Source organism: Fundulus heteroclitus, chromosome 12 (genome assembly GCF_011125445.2).
Source record: "Fundulus heteroclitus isolate FHET01 chromosome 12, MU-UCD_Fhet_4.1, whole genome shotgun sequence".
Taxonomy (NCBI): Eukaryota; Metazoa; Chordata; class Actinopteri; order Cyprinodontiformes; family Fundulidae; genus Fundulus; species Fundulus heteroclitus.
This window is the reverse complement of record NC_046372.1, coordinates 2,589,491-2,614,849: the sequence shown is the minus strand read 5'-3', so window position 1 is coordinate 2,614,849 and position 25,359 is coordinate 2,589,491. Positions and strand designations below refer to the sequence as shown.

General features: G+C 40.4%; 2 protein-coding genes across 3 annotated transcripts; both read right to left on the bottom strand.

Moving 5' to 3' along the window:
* Positions 1–809: 809 nt before the first annotated feature.
* Positions 810–15,783, bottom strand: atp6v0a2b (ATPase H+ transporting V0 subunit a2b). 2 transcript variants are annotated; one of them, XM_012863419.3, is made up of 20 exons: positions 15,181–15,783; positions 13,893–13,971; positions 12,393–12,490; positions 12,178–12,315; positions 11,967–12,064; positions 10,942–11,068; positions 8,949–9,031; positions 8,780–8,873; positions 7,993–8,205; positions 7,525–7,675; positions 7,226–7,365; positions 6,990–7,147; positions 6,799–6,889; positions 5,820–5,938; positions 5,483–5,693; positions 5,239–5,361; positions 4,804–4,923; positions 4,578–4,695; positions 3,085–3,256; positions 810–2,997 (listed from the first exon to the last, which is right to left on the bottom strand). In XM_012863419.3, exons 1-20 carry the CDS (start codon positions 15,295–15,297, stop codon positions 2,895–2,897), a joined length of 2,553 nt encoding a protein of 850 aa, XP_012718873.2. In that variant the 5' UTR covers positions 15,298–15,783; the 3' UTR covers positions 810–2,894. The 2 variants fall into 2 exon arrangements, with proteins under 2 accessions (XP_012718873.2, XP_012718874.2); XM_012863420.3 differs by having other exon boundaries at positions 11,967–12,061.
* A 2,315-nt stretch (positions 15,784–18,098) lies between these two features.
* Positions 18,099–24,646, bottom strand: tctn2 (tectonic family member 2). Its single transcript, XM_021316976.2, has 18 exons — positions 24,521–24,646; positions 24,212–24,325; positions 22,847–22,917; positions 22,532–22,733; positions 22,341–22,441; positions 22,045–22,244; positions 21,819–21,939; positions 21,551–21,704; positions 21,372–21,452; positions 21,168–21,290; positions 20,971–21,045; positions 20,799–20,888; positions 20,583–20,700; positions 19,544–19,647; positions 19,250–19,397; positions 18,992–19,135; positions 18,790–18,878; positions 18,099–18,450 (listed from the first exon to the last, which is right to left on the bottom strand). Exons 1-18 carry the CDS (start codon positions 24,612–24,614, stop codon positions 18,335–18,337), a joined length of 2,145 nt encoding a protein of 714 aa, XP_021172651.2. The 5' UTR covers positions 24,615–24,646; the 3' UTR covers positions 18,099–18,334.
* Positions 24,647–25,359: the final 713 nt, after the last annotated feature.

Genomic DNA, 25,359 nt, shown 5'->3' with positions numbered 1-25,359 from the left:
CTTTTGACTGTTCTAGTTAAACAGTTCTACTGAAACAGCATTAGTTCAACTTTTTTAGTCCATCTGTTTATTGATGTTCTATTTTGTTTCTACATTTTATTCCTACTTCCTTATATACTGTTTTATTTCCCTGTATATTAATCATGTAAAGCACTTTGCATTGTCTGTGTACTGAATTGTGCTATACAAATAAATTTGCCTTGCCTTACAACCAGTTAACAGGTATAGGAGGGAATTATTATGTCAAATAGGACCTTCCAGGTTGGTGTGGATAGAGCTTTTCCCTTACAAAAAAAGAAGAAAATCACCAACTGCATTTTGTATTTAAACAGGACATTCTAATTATATCAATATTTGCTTTATGGTTTAGGAAACAAAATGTGACAGAAAAAGAAGACATTTGTAAGGGGGCAAATATTTTTTCACAGTCCTGTAAATGAACAGAAAAAAAAAAAACACACAATCTTAGTCATGGAGAGCTTCCCCGAAGCTCCGGCTTGTACATCATAAAATGTTTTACATCATTTGGATCAAGAATCAAACAGACTGATTTGCCATGCAGTTAGGCAGCTAAATGGACAGCGTTTAGCTGCCTAAACGGACTATGACTTTGAGTTCAAACTGAGGATCATTATGGAGAAGAAAGGGGTGATAAGTGATGTTCAAATCGGCATGGTTGTTGGTGCCAGGCTGGCCTGAGGAGCATTTAAGAAACTGCTGAGTTACTGTGATCTTAGTGCAGCACCATCTCTTGAATTTACAGAACAAAACATAACAAATAAATCAATCTTTAAGGAAACTCAACAATATCCCGAAAATAGATATTTATTACATTTATTAACACAAACTTCTCTTCAAAGAGATACAATATGGAGTGCTTACCAGTGGGAAAAATGTTAATTGAAGAGATCGATCAAATAAGGTAAGTTTATTTATATATTTAAATAAGAACTGCATGACAGAACCTATTCCATCAACAAACAATTCAGCTAAACTGCATTTACCTTTTTTTTTTTTTTTTTCTTTTAAAGATTAGGGTTTTTCTATGCCTGTTACTAACTGGTTTCTTGTGCTTTGACGTCCCGCTTGTCAGGTACAAAAAACAAAAAAACAAGAAGGGTCAAAATAAATAGAAAACACTGATACGCAAGCAGGTGATATTTGCAGACCGAAAGTGAAAAAACAGCTAAGACTTAAATAACACTAGTGTCCGGTCTGATGCGGTATTAAAATGTTTTTGGTAAAAAAAAAAAAATAAAAAAAAAATTGGCTAAAAAAAAAAAAGTGTAAGATAGCTTGACGTAAATGTAGCTTAATGTAAAGAGCGTCAAGAGCAAAAAACGCAGACATTCCTTCATCAAGAAGTGATGACATTAAGGTCTGAAAGAGAAAAATCATTAAATTGTTTTCATTCAACACGACAAACCAATCCAAAATAATCAAAAAGTCGGGTTCATATCACCATACAATCAAACATGTTGAAAGGAGATGTAGGACTTTTAAACCAACAAAGCTGAAGTCAACAGACTCATTTCTTTTCCCCCTGCTCATTGAAAATTCGACAGAGTTCTCGAATGGAGCAAACTGCACACACAAAATCACACCGGGCTTCATCTACGACTCTGTTTAAAAAATTATGTTAAAAAACTCCAAGCATATTTCACTATTCACCCACAGAAACCTTCAAATCTCCTGCAGTGCTGTGGTATAATAACTGAAGGTCCCCACGGAGTAGGAGCTGGCTTGTGGTTGTACCTGGTTGTAAAGCTGTCCACCAAATTTAAACCAATGCAACCGAGAGACAGAGCCAAGACCAAAACTGTGTGCCTTTTACAAGAGTGTATCTGAGAGAGAAAACAGAAGGTCCCATCATTGAGATGAGTTGATTCTGAATAGCTCCGGCTTGACCGGCTCGGTTTGGCTTCGCACCACACGGCTTCTCTGGCCCCACTCAACAGCAGGGTTAAAGCGAGCTGCACCGAGAGGAGTTTTGACGTGAATGCACTGCTTTTCAGTGATTGGCCGAGGAGAAATTAGGAGGTTTTCTCCGAGGTAGTCCGGAAAAACTGAAGAGAGACGGCATTATTATTAAGGACCGCTACGAACAGTGGGTCAAACCGAAATATAATTTTACTGTTCACAAACTATGAACCACACCTGAAGGGACAATAAAAAAAAAAGACACCTTAGGTTTCTGTAAGCAGCAGCGCTGTATCAGATCCACGGATTTACGAGGTTCTTTCTCGTTTTTCGTTCATCAAAAAAATTTCAGGACTTGTTGGTATGTCATCAAACATTTTCCGTGGGTAAAAAAAATGCACACTCACATTAACCGAAAAGCTGAAGGCCATTTAATTTCAAATTGGCTGCCCTGGCCCAGTGGATCGAAACCAGATCGGATAATCTGAAGCGTGAAGAAAAGAGTCAAAATATGCTGACAATAGTGACAGTATAAAAGAACATATGACAAATTATAGGAACCGTAAGTGAAAAAGCTCAATGTTAATTTTTATTAAGAACTCCCACGGGAAAAAAAAGCATTGATTTCATCACATTTTAGGGTTTTTGTGTCAAACCAAAATTAGGTGTGTTTAGCCATTTTGCAATTTTATGGAGCATTTATTCACATCAACGTTTGCAAGCAGTACCCTTATCCTGATCTTGGACAAAACAGTCTTTCTTACATAAAACTGCATTAATTCACAATCTGTTCACCAGTGAGTTTCTTGTTTCGTTTTTTTTTTTAAACACAGCTTGGAGGCCAGCGTGGTCATTTCTTCATGTAAATTGTAAAAAAAGAATGAAAAAAAAAAATACGAGAAGAAGTTTTTGACATCCCTTGGTAATGTCTCTATGAGCTGCCCCACTGGATTCTCTTCATATGACTAGTCTTTTCAAAGCAGTCCATCATGTTCAAAGCTGGAAGGCATCAGCGAGAAAGAAAAAGGGCAGAACTTGACTCCAGTCCCGCTGTAGAATTTATTCTGAAACTCAACCCTGCAGAGGAAGCAAACGGCGGTCAGGGACGTAAAAACACTGGGATAATTCAAAGAACTGTGATCCTTTGAGTCAGAGAATGCTTACCAGTGCAGCCGAAGGGCGTGAAGGAAGGCGGACAGGCCCTCCATGACGAGGAGGATGGACACGGTGAGAACGGCAAACAGACTAAACACGGGAACCAGGAATACAACCCCAAGAGTCGTGTCCATCCGAAGTCCTACTCTCATCACCATGGCCCAAAGCACCTCTGATAGCTCTGTAACACAAGAAAAGGTGCAGAGGAAAAAAACCTGAACATCGTACGCTTTGATTACGAGGAAATAGGGGGGAAAAAATAGCCCTTGATGATGAGCAGGAGCTAACCTGACTCTCGCCTGCTGTATGTCGCTCCGCCTAGCTTCACTCACATCCATCTGGGACCTCTCCATAGGAATTGCCTTTATTGAAGGCTGGGCCTTATCAAAAATCCTTGCATATGATTGGATTAGCCACTTGTCTGTCATCTTTATCGACGTGCTATTTCAACCACTCACACTGAAGCTAACCCGTGACGCTGATGATAGCGACGCAGGAAAAAACAAAACTTTTTTTTTTTTTATGTGTTTGCGGCTCTAGTGGCACGCGTTTTATTGACAGTGAGCTGACAGGAAGAGGGTGGAAGACAGGCGGCAAAGCACCGCAGGTCGGAGTCGATCCCGGGCCGACCGCGTCGAGGACTAAAGGCCTCCTAACATGGTTCGCGCTAACCACTAACCTCTCCGCCTCCGGACGCGCCCCGGAAAACAAAACTTGCCAAATCCGGTCGGGAGAAGGGCGAAAACATGGTTTCCACCAACAAAAGCCTTCAGAGCCGTTCTCTGATGTTGTTTTAATGAAACAATATTAGGTAGATTGGACAACACGGAAGAAATAGCAGCATCAATGTTAACGCTTGCTTCCTCAACGAGCCGCCATTGCTATCAAAACAGTCTTATCTCACGGGTAAAACTCCAGCCCTGCGTCCTGATTGGCTAGACAATAAAATTGGTTGGAGAAATCACTCTCTATGGGAGAGGTCCCAGATGTATGTGAGTGGAGCTAGGCGGAGCGACATACATCTGGCGAGAGTCAGGTTACAGTGGAGCACCAGTGTTGGGGAAACCAAGCTTTATTCTCCAAGCTTGTGCATAGCTCAAAACGAGCATGCTATGTTCAAACCTAAAGCCTAAATTCATTTCACTTATGAAGTAAAGTATCGCTGCTTCTATCAAACCTAACAAAAGGGTTCAATAACTGAGAACTGAGAAGAGAGAAGTCTTGAACTACAGCGCTCTGCTGCTGTTAATCACACCTCTAACTTCAACAAGTGTTAACGGGATTTCCTGTGTCAGTACAAAACAACGTACTGCAGGATTACGCAGTGGAAGAAAAAAGATTTGTGAAAATGAAAATCTGAAAACTGTGGTGTACGTTTGTGTTAAGCCTCCCCGGTCAATACTTTGTAGAATGACAATAATCCCATCCACTCTGACCAGCTTTCATCTACTAGCTAGAAGAAAAAAAAAACCAGCGTGTTGATGTCAGACCGTCGTACTTACGGGCGTGTGCCAGACTGAGAGCCCAGAGTCTCAGGTAGGAGGCTGTGTTTGACACGCAGCCCAGACAATACTCTATTGTGTGGATGGCCTGATGTAGGAACTCGTCTGCAAAGTTAAACTGCAACAACATCAACAAGAAACAACTCAATTTTAAAAGTAAAAGGTAAACAATGATTTCTAATCTTGAAAACCTTCAGCAATGTATGGAGTCGTAGCTTGTTCTGACCTCCTCTGAGAGGTGCTCTCCGCTGCTGGTGAGATCGCTGTGACTGCTGCCCTCCTCCATGTCCTCAGACCTCAGAAGGCAGAGCTCTTCGTCGCTGTTTCGCCGCACACGCTCATATCCCTTCATTAGAGTTGTAGATTTAAAAAAAATTATATCTTACTCAGCTTTATATGAAAGCCAAGGCTGCCCATTTCCAATCTAATATAAACATGATGAACTTTCCAAGTTCAGAGATAAACGAATTAGCGGTATAAAGCAGCAGCACAGATCATTTAAAAATTATGAGAACTCTGAGAGTTTCAACTCTAACGTTTGACAGATTTAGACTTTTACCTCTGAAAATGGAAGCGAGAAGCTGCAACTATATTTTTCTGTACTTTAAAGCGCTTCAAAAAACAAACAAAAATGTCAGCAAATGGTGTTTTCAGTGCTCACCCTATACATTCCCAGGCGATTCCGGCCTCCGTTCTGAAGCCAGTAGAGGTAGACTGGTTTGCCCAGCAGTAAAACAGGCACTGAAAGAACAGCAATGACCACCAGGAATACCTGCAGGCCAGTCTGGAAGAGAAGAAAAGAAAAAAAAACAGTCTCTCAGTAACGTGTTATGCTTTAGCACCATTTAAATCTATTCAACGGTGGATTGAACCGGCTTGGGGGAAAAGCGTGTGGAGTTTCTTACCTGTCCCGGGTAGAGGGGCTGCACTGCCTCCCCCTGCATGAGGAACATGTTAATGAAGTGGATGAGAATGCTGGGGGCGTGTCTGGAGTCCTTCGCAGTGAAGACCAGCCACTTGTAGAATATCATGAACACCAAGTAGCCGAACAAGCACAACAGGAACAGGAGTTCAGGCAGAAACACCAAGTAGAGGTTGTAATTCTTCCTAAAGTGTCTGATTTTAGAAGAGAAAAAGGAGGACAGCTGATTAAAATAGTACAATTAGTTGATAGGGACTTGTCAAAGTAAAAAAAGACAAAAAAAAACAACAACAACATATAATCTGGCAGACATAACTTGCCGGTGATTGTAAGTGCTGAGGATGACGCCGAAGCTCATGTGTATGATGCCCAGTATCACTGACATTTTCATCTTATAAGAGTTGAGGAATGTAAGGCGATTGGATGCCAAGTTCCAGATCTTTATATATAAAAAAAAAATAACGATAAAAAACAAACAAACAAACAGGAAAATCTTAATCCATTTCAATCACATTTTTTTGTTGGTTATATTTGACAATTCCAGCTAAAATGAACTAGGTTTATTACAAATGTCAACCTATAAATCATAAATGTTTCTGGATCAGAGATCAGCCGTTCCAGTTTGGAGAACAGAAAAGCCCAACTCTGCTTTAAACGTCTTTATCCCTGACCTGTCTGCTGCATTCCTTGATCTTCATGGTGCAGTTTTTCCCCTCAACTATTGTTATCAGACAAAAATCTGAGGCCGTCACAGAACAGCTGGATTTATAATACGATTAAATTGAAGGAGAGTGGCTGCACTGGATTTTATTTAGAACAGAAAGATCTTTTACTGTCCCTCAGTGGGGAAATGCAGGGCATCCCAAAAGCAAATGCATTAATTGGTGATGAGCTATGAAATCAAATTCACCCCAAAATAAATTACATTAGTGGCTCTGACGTGATCAAATGTGAACAAGTTCAAGGTGAATGAATATTTTTTTGACTGTATCGTTTTATTTTAAACTATAGATTATATGAATACGGATTTTAACTGTCAAGAATTAAAGACTCCCTTCCCTTGGGGCAAAGAATAAAGTTAGACATGGATATATATTTGGTTTGAAAGCAGCATTTGTTATACCATAAAAAGACGCTACCACCAAAAGTTGGGATTTCTGCTCAGCAGAGAGCAGAAACCTGTCGACTGCTACAACAAAGTGTGTTTTTTCCTTATTTGACTGTTAATCTTCTCAAAATATGCCTCCTGAAACAAGACTGATTGCATGCATGCGTCACACCTTTAAATACTGTACTTACCGGGTCGATCCCAAAAGGGTACGGTCCTTTAAAAACTCCGGTAACATTTGGATCCAGAGTCAGGAAATGATTAGCCCTCAGGACGTCGTTCCTACAAGACACAAATAAAAAAATCACAAGTGTGGCGTTTTACATCTTTACAAATCTTAAAACAAATCCACACCGAAGCCCCCGTACTGTCCAATACTCACGTCCACAATCCCGCTTTGAACATTGCTTTGACGCTCCATCCGGAGCCAAAGATATTCAGCGACTTCGAGAAGCAGTCGTTGTAAATCAGCCCGGTGTAGACGGAGAACAGGCCCATCATCAGAATGATGTAACGCCCCTCAAAGAACGTGTTCCAGATCTGCGCACGGCCACACGTCAGACAATCACGCCACCAGCTGGTTCACATTCAGCGAGCTTCGCCGTAGCTGTTACCCACCTCGTTCCTGGTGTTTTTCAGTTTGCGGTTGTTCTCGTAGCGCACCATCCAGAAAGCGAACAGAGACATGATGACTCCGTGACCCAGGTCCCCGAACATCACAGCAAATAAGAACGGGAAGGTTATGATTGTAAAGGGAGCTGAAAAAGATCGACATGACAGAAGAGGAAAACGGCGGCAATGAAACCTTTAACGAAGGTAAACTTGGGATTTTCAAACCTTGCAGTAGCACGTGACATTAAAAACACCAACATATCCTTTAAAAAAAATAGATTCCCGACAGAATAAACGCAACTCACCGGGGTTCACCTCCCTGTAGGAGCCCACTCCGTAGGCATCCACGATGTTTTGGAAGCCAGAGGTAAATTTGTTGGTCCTCATCAGCGTCGGCGGGGTATCGGTGGTAGGGATGCGATTGACGAAAGAGGGAACAGTCGCTCCGCTTTTTCTCTGAAGTATTGATGAAAGTCTTATTAGACGCGGTTAAAAAGATGACTTGACTCTAAAATTATGTCAGTCAATGAAAGACTGCAGGGATTGTCTTCCTGTATTTCTTTAATGTATAATATAGACTGTGCCCATGACTCTAAAAGCAGAATGAATGATGACTTTGTTCTTACAGCCCAAAAAGTTTTTAAAATTATAAGTTTTTGGACAAAAAAAATAAAATAGCACCCCCTTATCTAGCAGACGATTAAATTATTACAGAAGGCTGCCGATTTTGAATAAACTCCTGCTTTAAGAGTAGAGAGAGAAGCTTTTCTCACCGATCCGTCTTCCAGGGCTCTCCGCAGTCTGGGAATGTCATTAACGGGACACCACACCTCAGAAATCAGGCACTTATTAGTCACGTCGAAGCTGCAGAGGTTCAGGATGTAGTAGATGGCCTTCATTTTCTTGACCTGGACCACCCAGGTGTAGACGGATTCTGAAGCCTTGATCAGGACCTGTCTCAGGTAGTCCTCCGTCCTGTGAAGTACCTGGAACAGGGGGGGGGGGAACAGATGGGCTTCTTAATGGAATAATGCAAAAAGAAATCTTAGTCCATTTTTGTGATTTAAAAATGAAACAGTTGAAAAATAAAGTACTTTGATTGCATTTTTTTTTTTGCAGCTCTGTGTTTAAACCTGAAGGATAACCGTGGGGAATCAAAGAGTACATGAAAAATAACAAATAATAAGGCGACGTGACTATAATGACTATAACAAGCTGAGGCCTCCTGTTGAACACGTGCTTCAGCCGGTGAGCCCGTCTCAGTTTCTCACTCACATCCTGTTCAAACCATAACATGAGCCCACAGAGAAAACCACCGCAGTCAGCATTTACTGCCTCTAATCAACACAAGAACAACTCGGCTAATTGTTTAGCACCTCAACCGATTCATTTAGCTTTTTATACAGAGACCAGGTTTAAAGTCACCTTTAAACTTAAGCTAGACATGAAGGGTTCACCTCTTAACATAACCATGGGATTTCTTTTTTTTTTTTTTTTTACATCTAGTTTTACCACAGTGAAGAACAAGTGATAATGTTGATATTTAGACAGAAGACATACTGTGTGTAGATCCTGAATGCGAGTTCTCAGGCCTTCCACCACATCGTTCCTCTCATCGTTGCTACTGGGATACGGATACAGGTGACAGTGGTAGCTGTGCGGGGAAAAAGTACGTTATGCTATATGGTAGCAAAACGTCAGGCGCCCGAGTGTCGTGTGCTATAATTACCAATCACAGATCTTCTTCACTTTCTGGCCAATCTGGTCCCCCCAGTAGGAGATGAGGAAGACGACACTTTTGGTGGGCTCGCCCTGCAGAGGGAAAAGAAGGATGTTTGACAGCTTTTCACTCCCCTGTCATTTTTCAGGTTTTGGCTGCAATGGCTTGCTTAATGGTTTGCACCATTTCATTTATAGAACATCTTCACAACTTTAAGGGGGGGCTTAATTTTTTATACTGTGCAGCAAACAACACATGGGGAAAAAAAACGACAGAATGCACATTTTCTTCAAATCTCTGCAGCTCAGAAGCTTCCTTAGAACAAGCCTAACAGGCATCCTTAACTAAAACTCCAAAATCAAACTAGGAAAAATGTATATCTAAAGATAAGAAGAAAAACGGAATATATGGGAACAGGTTGACCGGTTTATATCCAATTCCACAGAAACTTCTGAACAGAAACAAACAGAGAGGATGGGAGACCTAGGAGCTGACATAATGGCTAAGGACTGGGACTTAATCTGTACTGAAGCCCACCCTCAATCCAAACAATCCAAATTTGGACCACATTTGGACTGTTACAGTACGGCGGGTTGATGAAAATATACATCGCAGCAGCTAAATGAAACAGGTGCAGCAGCAATATCCAAGATGTCTGCACTAAACATGTGGAAGCAAAGGGAACTTTATTTTATTGCATGCGAGAATCTCCCAACGTTAAAACTTTGTGGGAGCATATTAAACTAACACTACAGAACATATTTTCCAAATATCCCAAAAAATATCCTATATTTTCTAATTTAGGACAAACAGTGATTTAGTGAGAATATCTGTAGACTTTTTGTTTTTGAAGTGATAATTGACATGTTAGATTTGATAATTTTTTCCCCTTAGATTAAGTGTATATGAAAAAAGCAGCATATGAATATACTGTATGCACAGGTCTGAAAAGCAAAACACCAACGAATATATTGTTTAAAAAAAAGAATCTCTGCATGTGAAATTGGTCTGACTTTCTAGTAGTGAAAGCATCTCTGTTATGGTTTTATTGATCCGTCATGGTTCTGGACGCCTGCCGTCCGGTCAAGCACAGAGAAAGGATAATCTGATTACCGCCGTCTGTGGACCAGATCACAAGGATCATTGCTGGCTGCAACCAGGAGAGCACAAGATTTGCATTAGAATGATAAATTAGCATTTTCCTGCTTTAAATTAAGCACAAATTACGGCAACGTTGATGAACTAATTCAAATTGATTTCATTTAAAAAAAATCCCAGAGCTATATTCGGTAGATGTCGCCTTTCCTTTGCAGGCTTCGTACAGAGAGCGCGCCTGAAAGGAAAATTTCAAGTCTTTCCACAGATTTTTAATTGGATTTAGGTCTGGACTCTGACTGGGTCAAAACATTTCAACTGTAGGTCTGGTTCTAAGTTTAGGTCTCTTGTCCTGCTGGACGGTACACTGCAAAAACGGATCTAAAAATAAGTAAAATGTTCTTAAAATGAGTGTATTTATCCTTGATTTGAGCAGGTAAATAAGACTATTTGCCAATGGAATGAGTATTTTGACCCCTAAAATAAGATATTTAGACATCCTGCACTTGAAATAAGATGATGAAGATGAGTTGTTCCTATTTTAAGTGCAAACATCTTATTCCATTGGCAAATCATCTTATTTACCTGCTCAAATCAAGGACAAATACACTCATTTTAAAGAATATTTTACTTATTTCTAGTTCCGTTTTTGCAGTGTAAACCTCCGCCCCAGTCTCCAGGCGCTTGCAGCCTCTAACGGGGTTTAATCCAAGCCTTGCTCTGTATTTAGCTCCATCCATCTTCCCATGAACTCCCACCAGCTTTCCAGGCCCTGCCTAACATCAGCATCCCCTCAGAATGATGTTGCCAACGCCACGTGTCTTCTGTTCATCACATCCTCTTGCACCTACTGTTGTCTTCACTGTGTACTGTCAATAAACCCCATGGTCTCTGCCGGGGAACCTACTGTGTCGGGATCTTCCAGGTACTCGTCGACCTCCGCCGAGCTCAGGATGGTGTAACCTTTGCACACTCTCCAAAGCATCCGCTCAAAGGCTTCGATCTTGGCTCTCTGGATCAGCCCCGAGATGAAACTGCAAGAGAAGCGTTTAAAACCGTCACAAACGGCCTACAAGATGCTTGGCCGCTTTATTCTTAAATTTAAATCACTGCCAATATGTTAACTTTAAAAAAAAAAAAAACATTAAACATAGGTAATGATATTTGAAATTTTCTGTTCTTGGAAAAAACAAAAAAAGGTTGTGAATCACAGATTAAACTCCAGGCAAGGAGAGTGAATGATTGTTGTAGCTCCCTTTAATTATCAACTATTCTGATATTGTTGAGTGAATAATTATATTTCGAATCATCCCACTCTATGTGAACTGTCGGACATTTACAAATTGCCTCGTGTGGATGTGATAGTTCCTCCCCACATGTTGAACATGCGTCAGAAAGTTTCATCTTGGTCTCATCTGACCAGATCACTTCCTTCTAAGCATTTGCTGTATCCCCTGCATGGTGAACGGCAAACTTTAAATGGGTTCTTATGGCTTTCTGACATAAATGACCTTCCTCTTGCCACTTTTCTAGAAAGGTCAGCTTTATGCCGTGCACAACTAATAGCTGTCCTGTCTACATAGTGTCCCACCTGAGCTATGATCTCTGTAGCTCCTCCATAGTTACTAGGAGTGCTTTGGCTGCTCCTCTTATTAATGGTTTTTCTATCTTTTTTCTTACACTTTACATTTATGCATGACTTTGTGAAAGTCTATTACATAGAATCACAAAATATATTCCACTTTGTGGTTGGAACATGACAAAATGTGAAAGACTATATGAATATGTTGGGCCTATATGTTAGCGAGTAAAACCTGAAACTGGATTTATTATTAAATATAGCCACAGTTTGTGAAACTCTAAAAACTCATTTGGAAGAACCCTAAAACTTCTGTTTTTATCTATAAAATGAATAGACTAAGCAGCACATACCCCAGTTTGGCTCCAAGCCTCTGCATACTGCTGTAGTCCATCCTTGTGTCTTTTTCCAGAAATGGAAACTCCTCATAATGGACTTGTAGCGGTTCCTGCTAACAGAAAAGAGTCGATCCATCAAAGTTAATAGGGAGAGGCTAAGCATCCGACACCAAATTCAAGTCGTCCTCAACCAAATCGAGAGCGTGTGACTTTAAATTCGGTCTACCTCCGTAGTTCTCTGCACAAAGTTGCGTGTGATGCGGAGCATGTGTGTGTACTCGGTGAGCTCCAGCAGATTCTTCTGCAGCTTCTCCTTGTTTCTGGTGACTTCGCCTAGTTCCACCTCAAGTTTCTGCAGCTGCTCCTGTAAATAAACGTGCGTACATGTGTAATAAACAGAGGACGACAGCTCCAAGAGTCACGATAAAAAGGAAACATTACCATTATAGTCATTATATGCTTGGGTGAAGGAGCCACGGGGTTCATATCTCTTTCTGGCAGTGAAATATGCGCTTTCTTGATTTCCCTCAGAAGGTAACCTGTTGAAAACCACAAGCGATATTCTGTGACAACGTGTTTTTCCAGTGGCCATCCTTTGAATAACACGGAACACCATCCAAGACTGACAGCGTGTTATTTTCTTCTTAATCTAATAATCCAGCATTTATTCAACCAAAGACAGCAGCGCACAACTGAATCTACAACCACATGACGTTTCTCATGACCGACGGGTCAGTTAGCTCTTCAGACAGGAGAGCCACTGTGTGCTCAAGAATTTGCCTTCGCTGCATCTTGTTGCCGTGAGAGGAAATCATTTCATTTCTAAAGATACGCGGGTCTGGGTTTTGTGGATAGTTTCTGACTAGGAACGAATTAGCATGATTAGCCTAGCAAACGGCAAGCTGTAGTCTGTGTATATTTTTCCTATAGAATTTAGACGCCTTAGCTTAAGCTCAAAGGTTTCTTAAAAGGCAGCCAACGTTTGCAAATCGAGCCTTTTCAACGACAACCAGAGGTTGAACGTTCAGAAGAATAAAAAGCAACCAGCTCTGCATTAATATGATCATCCTTCTTGGTGTTTTGGGGAAGTCAGATTCAGATTGACTGATCAAAGTGTGTCTACTTGGCGGGAACAAACACGTATTGGCTTCTTTTCATACCCCCTGCCCTCCAAAAAAAAGGCAGGAACAAAACAACCAAAAATGATTAAAAAAAAAAAAAAAAAAAAAAAGGGCGAGCTGAGTGACAACCAAAAGCTGCTCATCTGTTACAGCAGCATAAATGAACGGTCTCCTTAGAAAAAGCAGTTTCCGTTTCAACAGCTTCTATAAAAGCTTTTGCGGAAGAAGCCATTACAATTGTTATTTAACTTTAAATCTCCTTCGTGCTGTGAAGCCACCTGCACACCAAAGGGCGTTGTGCTTATCTAGATCTAGTAATGTTGTGCTATGGTGAAGCAGCATTTAGTTCCTATGCTCCACTTATCTGGAACAAACTTCCAGAAAACTGTAAAGGTGCGGAAAGCCTGAGTTCCTTTAAATCAAGATTAAAAACACATTTGTTTAGGATTGCCTTCAACTGTTCTAGTTGACTGAAAACACCACTAGTGTTTTTTATTATGTTCTATTTTATATCTACATTTTACTCCTACTTGCTTTTATTCTGTTTTATTTTGCTATATTTTAATCATGTAAAGCACTTTGCATTGTCTCTGTACTGAATTGTGCTATATAAATAAATTTGCCTTGCCTTGCCTTATGGTGTGTTCTCCGGTTGGAAAAAGATTTGTGAGTAAAACATCGGGGCTGGACACAGTGAAAGTCGACTGGTTACAGTCAAAAGTGGATTGTCAGTGCGCCTCTATGTGAACTAATAATAGACAGAATCTAGAGAGCCGTGGTAACGAATATAATGAACTGAAAACAGAAATGTTAAACTTACCCAGGATCCTCTCCATCTCTTCACATTTTTTGATCTCGTTGACGTGTTTTCGCTGGAACGCGTTCACGTTCGGATTGAGCTGGAACAGGTGAGAGAAAGACCGTTAGGCCTGCAAACGATCACGAGCGGCTTTGATCCAGTCTCACTGCTGTGACAGTGGAGCAAGAGACTGACGGTCACAACAGCATTACAAAAGTCTATAGTCAATGCTCACAAACTGGTCAGCTTTAGACCCACAACATGACAGTAACCCTGATGACTGGTCGTGAGTACAAGCTGTCACTAAAACATAAGACAAACAGAACCAACAGCTAACTCGTTGTTTTTTTTTTTCCTGTTATGACATGCATGGCAGAAATAGGTTTCTATTAGAGTTGCACTGATCAGGCTTCCCCTGGCCCACGCTGATTCTAGCTCTTATTTCTGGTCAGAGCTGCTGAGTCCAATTTTGACCAATGCCAAAATGTTAGTCTACACTACAGAGTACAGTGTGTAAAAGAAAAATATATCAGAGGTGGTACCTTTGAATAAAGGAGAATTACAAAATCATCCCCATTCATGCATCGAATCAAATGGAAATCGGATTTGTAGTAAACTGGAGAACAAATGTGTAACCAAGGACGTGCATTTTACTGACATGATTCTAAACAGAAATAAGAGTTTTTTTGTTTTTGTTTTAAAGCATCTGATAATAAGGGGGAAGAAAATCGAAAATCTGCTCTTCCAGTATTTGAGCTACTATGTATTAATGCAGATAAAGAGAAAACTGGCCAATTCTGATTGACTGGCACATCTCTAGCTTCATCACTTTTTTTGGTTTTAAATTTGATTTCACATGGCATGTCTAGAATCCGGTCCAAAGTCTCGATTCATGACTGCGTTATACATGCTCCTCTGTCTCAAAAATGTGTTATTGTTCAGCTTAAATTTGGGTTTCAACCTGATTAAATTGTCTCGCCGTGAGAGTAAAGAGAGACAAGAATCTTCTTTTTTACTGGCAAGTTCATCACATCTGGCAGATGAGTTCCCTCAGAAATTGAGGCAAAGCAACATTATAGTATCCCTCCATTAAGCTGCATCTGAAAGGAACCAGTTACGTCTATTCTCAGAGAGCAACACTAAGTCATAACTCTGTAATTGGCTTCATGCAGTTCCAAGAAACAAGACATACGTGCAGACGAGGCGCTTCCTTTTAGTGCGGGCCAGTTCTAGCATAAGGCAACAGTTTCATGGCGAGAGATGACCGCGATTAGACAGGTAAACATGACGCTAAGATCTGAACACTTACGTCTCTGAACTCCACCAGTCCCAGCTCTCCCAGCTCACTGATGCAGTCGTAAGCCGAGCCGGACTGCAGAAACAGCTGGGCCAGGCACATCTCCTCACCTCGGAGCAGAGAGCTCATCCTGGCACCGGGGTTGTTTTCTTTTTTCTTTTTCTCCCCTCCTCTGTCTGTGTAAAACCAAGCCGACCAGTGCTTGGAGCGGGTTCTTGTACGGGTTTTATACGTCGGTCACGTCATTCCTCGTCCTTCCATGGCACGGCTCGGGTAATAAAAGGACGTTTCACTTCCACCACCTTTGGATTTACACGGTATCAACAGGGGCTGTTTTCCGCTGTTAGCCGGCTAATTGGTTAGCTGCTTGAGCCGTTTCCACGATTCCCGGTTAGGCGTTAAGCTTCTTTAGTCGGTTGACAAAACAAATATATGTCGATGAAGCTCACCGTACACTTTGGTACCAAGTCCTGTCACAGTTTGGGAAGTTTTAGGCGTAAGCTTGCCATCTTCGTAACTCTCCACGTCACTTTACTTCTCACCGACTACGATCAACTTCCACAGGAGCGAATCAACCAATCGAAGCCACCCGCAGGAGTCTGCGCAGTCCGAACTGATTCGTTGGGCGTAAACCCTCTGCTTTGTCTGCAGGTTTATACACACGACCACTGGCAGGGTTCATGAACGCTGTCGCTGATGTGCATCATGCTTTCTATTAGAGCTTTTTTTTCTATTTGGAAAGAGGGTAGATTTGTGGACTTATTTGGGAACTGGATCATTATTTTATGATATATTTTTTTTACATAAATATATTGAGACTGTTAGGTATTGTTTGATTACCTTCCTTTTGAAATAAGCTTCTGATTACGTACAAACGTGAAACCTCTGTCTTCTTGCTGGTGGCAGACTTTGGTCCATTTCGTTATTTTCAAAAATTGTATTTTTGTCTAACCATGCCACTCAGAGAGATGAGTCTAATTGATAGAGTGAGAGGTCTTTGTTTGTCTTGTATGACATGATGTCCAAGCTGTCACTTCCTTACTCCATATTCCAACAACCCAAAGTTTACAAAACTCATCTGTTTGATTATTTTTTAGTTTTTATTGCATCAAATAAATTAGAAGTAGCGTCTACATTACCCACAAAGGGGCCACAGCAAAAAAAAAAGGCTGAAGCTTACACACAAACAGCCTAAAAGTCTAAAATGTATTTATAAATGATTATGTTTTTCACAAAACTTATAAGTATGAAAGGTTCTTATTATGTGTAAAACAGGTGCATGCATCCACATACAGAGGATGCTAAAACAAAATATTATAGTATTTTGTTTTAGCTAAAACAAAATATTTGTTAATATTAAAACAAAAATGTACTATGTCTCTTTAGATTTATTGCTGTGATTAATTTTGATACCATACGTTTGAATATGTTCTTAGTGTTACAAACCTTATTTGGATTTCAGAATCTATGTTTAGAATTTGTATGCCTACTTCTGGTAGAATTTCTCCACTTTTTTGTTCCTTTTTGTTTTTTTATGTCCCTGTCTGATTTATTAAGGTAATCAGTTTTTTTTCTCTCTTTTTCTGTTAATTTCCATTGCCGCTGCTTTTGTATGATGTAAAATAGTTCATGTTGTCTGTCATTTTGTATGACAAATCACTGTATTGTTAAAAACTGACTTACTGTTAAAAGTTCCTCAATTTTTATAACAAACAAAAGGATTCTCAATTCCAATAAGTAAAACATAAACAGCGCAATTAACCTTGTAAAATACCCAACCTTCCCACAAGTTTTAGGAAGAGCTGAACACCTTCTGTGGGCGTACACAGGCCCTTGATATTTGTAGCACAATTAATACTACAAATGTTCTTTTAATTTTTACAAGTTGATCAGTGTCATGGATGTTTTTTAATAATAACTTTGACTTCCTGTTTCCCTGACGCATGAGTTGACACAGAGGCCCGTTTATATTTGCCACTTATGTAAGCCAACAGGTGTGTTGATCTTTGTATGTCAGGAAATGTTCACAGAACAGCGGCTACAGGCCTGAACTTGGTAACATCTAGTCAGAGCAGAATCTTTAAAACAATTCCAACTATTAGAACTGGGACTGAACCAGGTTTATTTTGCCAGGACATGCAGTGAGAAGGATGTCCATTCGTCCATCCATCTTCTATACCCGCTTGTCCGTGCAAGGTTGCACGGATAACATGACAGTTAGAGAACTACATCAATATTGTCACTGTTCGAATGTGCAACTACAGTAAAATGCATTTGTTCTAAAGCTTTATACATTTTACCAGAAATAATAATAGTAGGGAGAGCTGTAAATTGGTTGTCAAGGTGGATCAAGTCAACTTGTGTGTGTGACAAACGAAACAAAAAAAATAATCCTGATCTTTGGACTAATTGCCACCACTCTGAAGCAATTTAAAAAAAATATATAGGATTTATGTTCTTTGCACAAATATTTGAACCCTTGAAAGCCTGTTGGATTTGATGAAATTGGTCATCAACCACACTCTGAAGTAAGAGCTTAGAAAAAAAGACAACTTCATAACAGGATTAACACCTCTGTGGTTCTAAGAAGAGGAAAGAATTAATAGTGTGGGCTTGGTTTCCTTTTCTCTTTAAACGTTTCCAACACAGGAACCTCTCTCAGGAACCTGCGTCACAATGGGTGTTTTGATAAAGAAAAAACTCCAGCCTTTTTAGTGACCAGAAAAAAAGTCTGATGACACAATAAGAGCTTCTCAATAGTTGAGTTCAAAATAGAAAAAGAATTGCAGCAGAAATCTGTGGATCAGTATTGGACCTATCGATCCATTTCAGACTTAATGATAAACAGGGGCTGAATCAGAGTTGGAGGATGGCGCAAGAAAGCTATGCATCTTTTAAAAAGAAATATCATGACTAAGTTTTGAAAATCAACTTGAAAAATATATTTATTACAAAAATATACAAATACACTATAAGTGCACAAATACATGTCAATATTTACAAAATTACAGGTACAAAATGTATAATTATGGAAAAATATGTAACATTTCACAGACGGATAAGCACATTATAGTGACATTATACCACTAATTAGTGTCTTACGCTATTATTTTCTACCTAAAAGTCATCCTTTACATTTTTTCCAAGAACCTTTTGAGCATTAGAGTCAAACATTGTGCCATGCCTGTCTGATCTGTCTCCATGGAGTTCCAAGAACTGCTGCAGTGAGAAACATGAAAACCAAGATCATCCCTTTAGCCAACGACTGGGAATAAGGTTCACCTGAGACAGAGAAAGATACAACATGTTATTATAGTACTCTCATAACTGTATCCACTCTGGGATCTGCACTGTTTGCTGGAATACTGATAATCTAGAGTTAAGAACAATAAATAGTAAATAGATCTCACTGAGCCTGCGGTTTAATTTACATTCAAACGCTTTAAAGTGGCATCTGCGATACCTGTTATCTTCATTGAGTTTTAAAATCATATCACAGGAATTTATTCCAGTAATTGCATCATAACTGCAGTATACAGTGAAGCTGTTGAGTAATGAATGATCTGCAGAGGCATGGTAAACATCCACACCATCTCTTACCAGGATTATCTAACTCCCTACCTGTGTAATATCTGGTGAAGGGAAAGGCGAGCTCAGGCCAACACACATCGTTCCTGTTACAGTCGTATTCTGTGAAGTTGATCTGAAACCTATAATCAAAAAATACATCCGTGTCTTACAATTAGCCACGTGGATAAAGCATCCCAAAAGCTGATCAGTGGTCAGACAAGTGTTGGTAACGGCATTTAAAATGTGTACACACCTGTTTTTGGCTGGTCCTGCATTAATAGGAATGTCAATAAAAGTGACCGAGGAGGTGATCGGGAACAACTGACTTTCTTCTGGGTCCTCACATAGGGAGACATCACCTCCTCCACAATCCAGTGCCCAAGTGGACTTGCTATAGCTAAAGAACAACAAATATCTGGTAATTATTACTTGTTACAATTAAAAAAAAAACATACTCATACAAAGATTTGCAACAACCAAAAGCAAGCTGCATTAAGTGATTATCTGATACCTGACTTCTAAAGCTTGGATTTCTCTTTGGGGTACTCCATCTACCAGGCTGGTGGTGAGGCTCCAAACACTGATGTGTTGGTGGGAGGGAATATCACCGCACACACCCGCAGCGTCTACCGTCGCTGAGCTGGAGTTCGGTGTCACAACTGCAGTAAATTTATTCAGTAAATTATTGGTTAGAGCAGCTTTCTGACACCAAAACAACAGAGCAAACCAATTGTAGGTTAAAGCTCTGAAAAAACTACAGCACTGATTTAGAAAAAATTTGTTGCTTCTCTACTCATCCACTTACAGCTGATGTTGAGCCAGTCTGTCATGGTTGTAAGATCAGGGTTACCACGCTGTGCTACATACGCCGCTGTGGTTAGAGCCGCCTGCAGATCGGCAACAGTCGCTCTGAAACATAAGAAAACATGAGATTAGGTTGTTTAGAGAAGATTAGTGAACAAACAGCATCATGAAAACAGAGGACCGCAGCATAAAGGTCAGGGACACAGCTGTGGAGAAGTTTGAAGCTGGCTTAGGTTAGAAAAAATACCCCAAGCTTTGAAAATGTCACAGTTCAATCTATCATATGAAAATAGAAAGTATGCGGTTTATGGGACACGCATGGTAACTTTGGCCTTCGTGAAAGAGCGGCAAGAAGAATCAACACTGGCGCCCCCCAGGGGTCTGTTCTCTCCCCTCTCCTCTTCTCTCTGCACATTAATGACTGCACATCTGCAGACCTGTTTGTGAAACTCTTGAAGTTTGCAGATGACATCACTGTCATCGAACCTCACTTAAAGGAGCTATAAATAAGATAGCGACTGTAAAATCAACCTAAATCATTCTCATTTCTCACCTGGGATGGAAGTAACATTCCCTGTAAACAATCGGTCCTCTCCATCTACGTCTTAGTCACGTTTTTCTCCTTCCAAACCTAGAGGTAAGTTCCGGAACTACTTGTATCTGAGTGTTTACTTCCTGGTTCCTTAGCCAATCATATGAGAGTTCCCAGGGTTCCGAACACATTTGTTTTATTTTGGCAAAAGAGCAGCAGCCTGCTAACATGGAAGCCAGTAAGAGACATCATATACCTATCCCGTGGAAGTAAAAATTCACAACAGCAACACACCGTTTAAAAACGGCTCATTAGATTGTGATTGGCAAGCTGTTGTACCGATTTGAGCCACAGGGTGTATTACTTATATTTCCTTTAAATGACTTGCAGTTTGTGTTTATAAAGTGACAAAAGGTTTGCAAGTTCAATCAGTATGCATAGTTTTGGAAGGCACTGTAGTTACATTACATTTTATCTAAAGGTAAAAGATCATGGTAAGCAAACCCACCTCAGGAGATCACACCGACTCGTATTTTGTTGTCCGACAGGCAGCAGGCAACCTGAAGTTGAATTCTCCCCGAACACAACTGGCTTCATGTTGACACTGGAACAGAGTCCATCGCCCACTATCAACCAGACCAGAAAACAGTGAGTTAGGCCTGAAATATCTGTAATTGGGTGTTAAAAAACACACTGATCAACACAGTTGATTAGTGGTTTTTACCTGGTTTCCAAAGATTGATCCGTGTCCTCTGCATTAAATCTGTATTGTTGTCCAGAATACCAGCGATCACAGGCCTTCCCACCTGATAACCTGTCATTTAAAAATTGTAACATCCTCTGTAAGAGCTGCAATCTCAACACAGACGTCCTAAACTAGATGTATTTTTTCTTACCTGGGTTCCCCGAGTTGGGCTCAGCCACAGAGTCTCCATTTAGAAACACAGCAGAATATCTTGTAGTTAACGCCACTGTTTAGAGGACAGGGCAGATAAATCTTTCAGTCCTTTCACAAACAGAGCCAATTACCCTGAATAGGGACGCATCAAGTAGAAAAAAAAAAAAAAAAAAAAAGAGCAACGTATGAACTTACAACTTCCATTCAAGACGATGGTCCCAACGGTGCGTGTCAGAGAGATGCTGGTGATGCCATTTCCTTTCCAGTAGAATTTGTAATCCAGCGCTAAAGTCACATTTTCACACACCAGCATCTCAGCTTGAGAAGAACATAAACCACATGTAAGTTACAATTCCTAACAGTCAGTTTAATTAATTTTATTAACTAAAGGGTACATACATGTAAAATCAGCTTGACCACTTGAAAGGAACAGAGTCAAATCAGGGGCCTCGTCATCAGTCAAATTCACCTTGACAGCACCTGTTAAAGAAAATGAAACAACACACGCAGCTGCACTCAAAAATATTCAAAAAGCACTTTAAAACGCAGCTTCAGTGACGTAAGCAGGTAAAACCCACCGCCTTGCCCATCCAGCACTTCAGAGCTCAAGTCTTTTTGTTGCGTTTGTAAGGGAGGACCGGTTGGACACGAGTGGAAGGGAGTTACACACTCCACTTTGAAATTTTGGAGAAAGGCCACAGGAGCACCATTTACGCACCGTCCCAGGACCATCTGTGAAACAGAAACATACACTGAGTCTTAGTTGTTACATTTCTAATAAGAAACAATGAAAAATGTGATTTTAAAAAATGTTGTCAAACAAAAGATAACGCATATACAACCAACCTGAGGTATTGTGAAGTACTTGTTATCTGACGTGACAACAGGACTTCCCTGAATATAAATACCAACTGGCACTGGAGCAGACAGCGCAGGCATTTGGAAGGACGGGCCAGGCCTGGGGGCACTATATCCGTTAAATGAAGAAAAGAAAAAAAAAAACGTAGCACAAAAGTTACAGAATAAAAGACAAAATTCAACAAAAAAAAACTTTTATTAAATCATTTCTCACATTGTGTCCCCTTGGTAGAAGAGACCCAGGTAGGGGTTGTTTTCAGGTGGAGAACTGACGCATAAAAATGGAAACCAGTCTGGGGAGTTTTCGGCAGACTGCACGGAGCACTGGTAATCTGGAAGAGGGGAGACCTGCCCCCCAAAGGGTCCTTGCAGGCAGTGGGATGCAAAAAGCTTTAGATCTTCATTGGAACAGTCCTGGTAGAATTTAAACACAGATATGGAGATTAATAGAGAAGGAAACACAGCGGAGGAGTTAGTCTTATCACATCGTTATAATACGGACGGAAGCACCTGGTCACAACAGCAGCGTGCGTCACATGCTCTAGATGTCAGGTCGCACGGACAAACGCCAAGTGGCTGGTAAACTTGGTTTGGAAAAACTGTTTTGTTATCTGAAATGAATAGACGGCTCATATAAGGAAACGTGCTGCTTTTCACGCTCTCATGTCACATTCTGATGACAAAGGTTTAATTGGAATCACCAGCTCCTGCATTAGGAGGAAGCAACCGGGCGTTTACGGCGACTTGGATCAGCATTGACGCCTGGGGCGTGCTCCCAGCGCAGGCTGACACCTGAAGGGTTTCCAGGACACACAGCGGTTTCGGACAGCAGTTAGCGGTCGTTTCATTCTCCCCACACAAATGCAAGCTTTGGTTCAATGTCAGATGAACTCGAACTGCACTCTGGGGAGGAGGAAACAAGTGACATAAGCATAAGTCACAGGTGGATGTCATCCCCTTTATGTTCTTGTGTCTATATCTGCATCGGCTGATTAAAGCTAATGATTAGAGTTTACCTTTCCCATCTGCTCAGTTGTGAGAGCCCACCGCGTTGCTTCTGTTACACATGATGCTGGACCAATGCTTCCTGTGAGAGACAACAAACACATGATCCATCCAGAATGATAAACCAAACGATCCTAAACAGACACATAAAAGTGCAACCACCAACTTGTGTACGTTTTTTTGGGGAGTTTATGTGACCAACACAGAGTTGCACACAATTAAAGTGGACGAATGTCTGATGACCCCAAGGCGCTTCACACCACAATCAGTCATTCGCCCCCTGATGGTGGTGAGCCATGTTAGTAGCCACAGCTGCCCTGGCAGAAGTGAGGCTGCCATACATCGGCGCCACCGGGCCCCCTGACCTCCACCAGACAAGTTGGGTGAAGTGTCTTGCCCAAGGACACAGCGACTGAGCGGGGGATCGAACCGGCAACCCACCAAACTCCCTAACTCCCAGAGAGGAATTTGTCATATGCTCCACAAATTTGGCATTTCTGAGGGTGTTAAGGAGAAAGACATTTTTGAAAAGAAAGCTATAACCAGTTTTTTAGAAGTAGGGCTGGGCGATAAATTGATTAATTTGAATTTACAATTCCTTAAGATTTAATTTTTGGAAAATCTGGATTTTATTTTGCCAATACACTCATTGGGTTTCCATGAAGAGAACAGCATGTGATGCTGAATATATGTTTAGGCAAATGTATTGTCAAAATATTGTTAAGTGGAAAGTTTTTTTTTTACCATAATACGAGGTACTTCATTTACTTATTTACTTTTTTTTTTACTTAGTTTGAAGTTCACAAGTGCAGTGAAGCCTGTTCTTAGCTCAATGTGTAATACCACTAGCAGCAAATGTTTTGTTATATCTTCATTGTTTATAATGGCATGGCTGCCATCTTGTTTTACAAGCATGTTTCACAGCTTGTTTTTAGTTGCACTTTGAATTCAGGTCAACTCCCTGACGAAATGCTTGACATAAAAGCAAGGTTTTAAAATAATTTCTTTATTTCTTTTTATGAAACAAAAAGGAGGAAAAAATCGATTAATCGGATTTGGTATAATAAAATCTGAGATTTATTTTTTATTCCATATCGCCCAGCCCTATTTAGAAGCCATGTAGGGGACACACCAAGTATGTGGAAGAAGGTGCTCTGGTCAGATGAGGTCGAAATTGAACTTTTTACTACTTAAACACCCTGATCACACCACCCGCACTTTGAAGCAAGGTAGTAACACAAAAAATGCTGTTTGGAGGCGTTTTTTCAGCAGCGATGTCTGGTCAGAGATCTTAGGGCATTCCTGAAAATGAACTCGTGAGTGATCAGCTTCTAGTAGATGGTCTGTGAGGTGCTTGATTGTATTTTTCCCCCTACCTGTTGTGTTTGAAGCAGAAACCGTCCTGAGATGCAGTGAGATCCCTGATGCGTTTCCGAGCAGAAATGCGGAGATTTGCGGTCCATTTGAGACGAGAAAAGACGGCTGAAAAACTATTAATAAAAAAAAAAATCTGATTAGTTACAGTTCTTGCAATCTATGTACGATACGTAACATGAGTTTTAAAAAAGTAACGCCCAATGCCACGCCGTATAGCAGTTTATACAGTTGCTAGATTCTATACGTAACGTAGAACATTTTTACGTAAACCGCAATAGCTCGGGGCGAATTACGTAGAAAAGTCTCACCGACAATGTTCTGAGAGCGGGCAAAGCAAACGAAGAATAACAGAAATGATGCCCGGCATGAAAGAGACGAGAAAAAGGCACCGGTATTAGCCATTTAGCGTTTAGAGAGCGGACATATTCGTAAACTCTGCGAGATCGCTTAGCAACAGGGGTGTTAACCAATCATCGCCAAGAAGTCTTCTTCTTCTTTTGCGAAAACAGAAATCCAAGCTGTGAGTGAACTAAACAACAGCGACCTCACCTGGTCAGATCAGTACGACGAGAAACCTTCATGTCCTCAAACACAAGAAATTCCTTGACACATTTCTCGCTCTGGATATGATAATTTTTCACTTATACTCGAAACATTATATTGACGTCGTACGTCATATATTTAAGTATCCTTCATTCAGCACACGTTATGTTAATTTAGTGCAAGGATCTTGACATGCTGGTGATGCTCATGATCATCGCAATGGAGAGTCACTACCTCACATTGGATGGAATTTATTACTTAATGAAAATGTAATGCAATAGAAAACCAACATCAATTTACATTTAATTTAATTGGACGAATTCCTTAAACAATGCAGACTGAAGCACTAAAAAAATTTTCTTTATGGAGTAATAGTAGTGTAATGTTCTTCACAAAACCCAATAAAGGCAAGAAAAATAGTCGTTTTTCTACTTAGGCTCCTATTTTGGTTGCAGACCACACTTTAATTCGAATTATTTGAAGTTGCTGTAAGAAGAAATAAGCAAAGGCTTTGTGATTAAAATGCAGTATTTATGTTGATACAAATGTATTTAGATGATTTATTAACACAAAGTTTCAATGTTTAAACCTAAATGTAAATCTT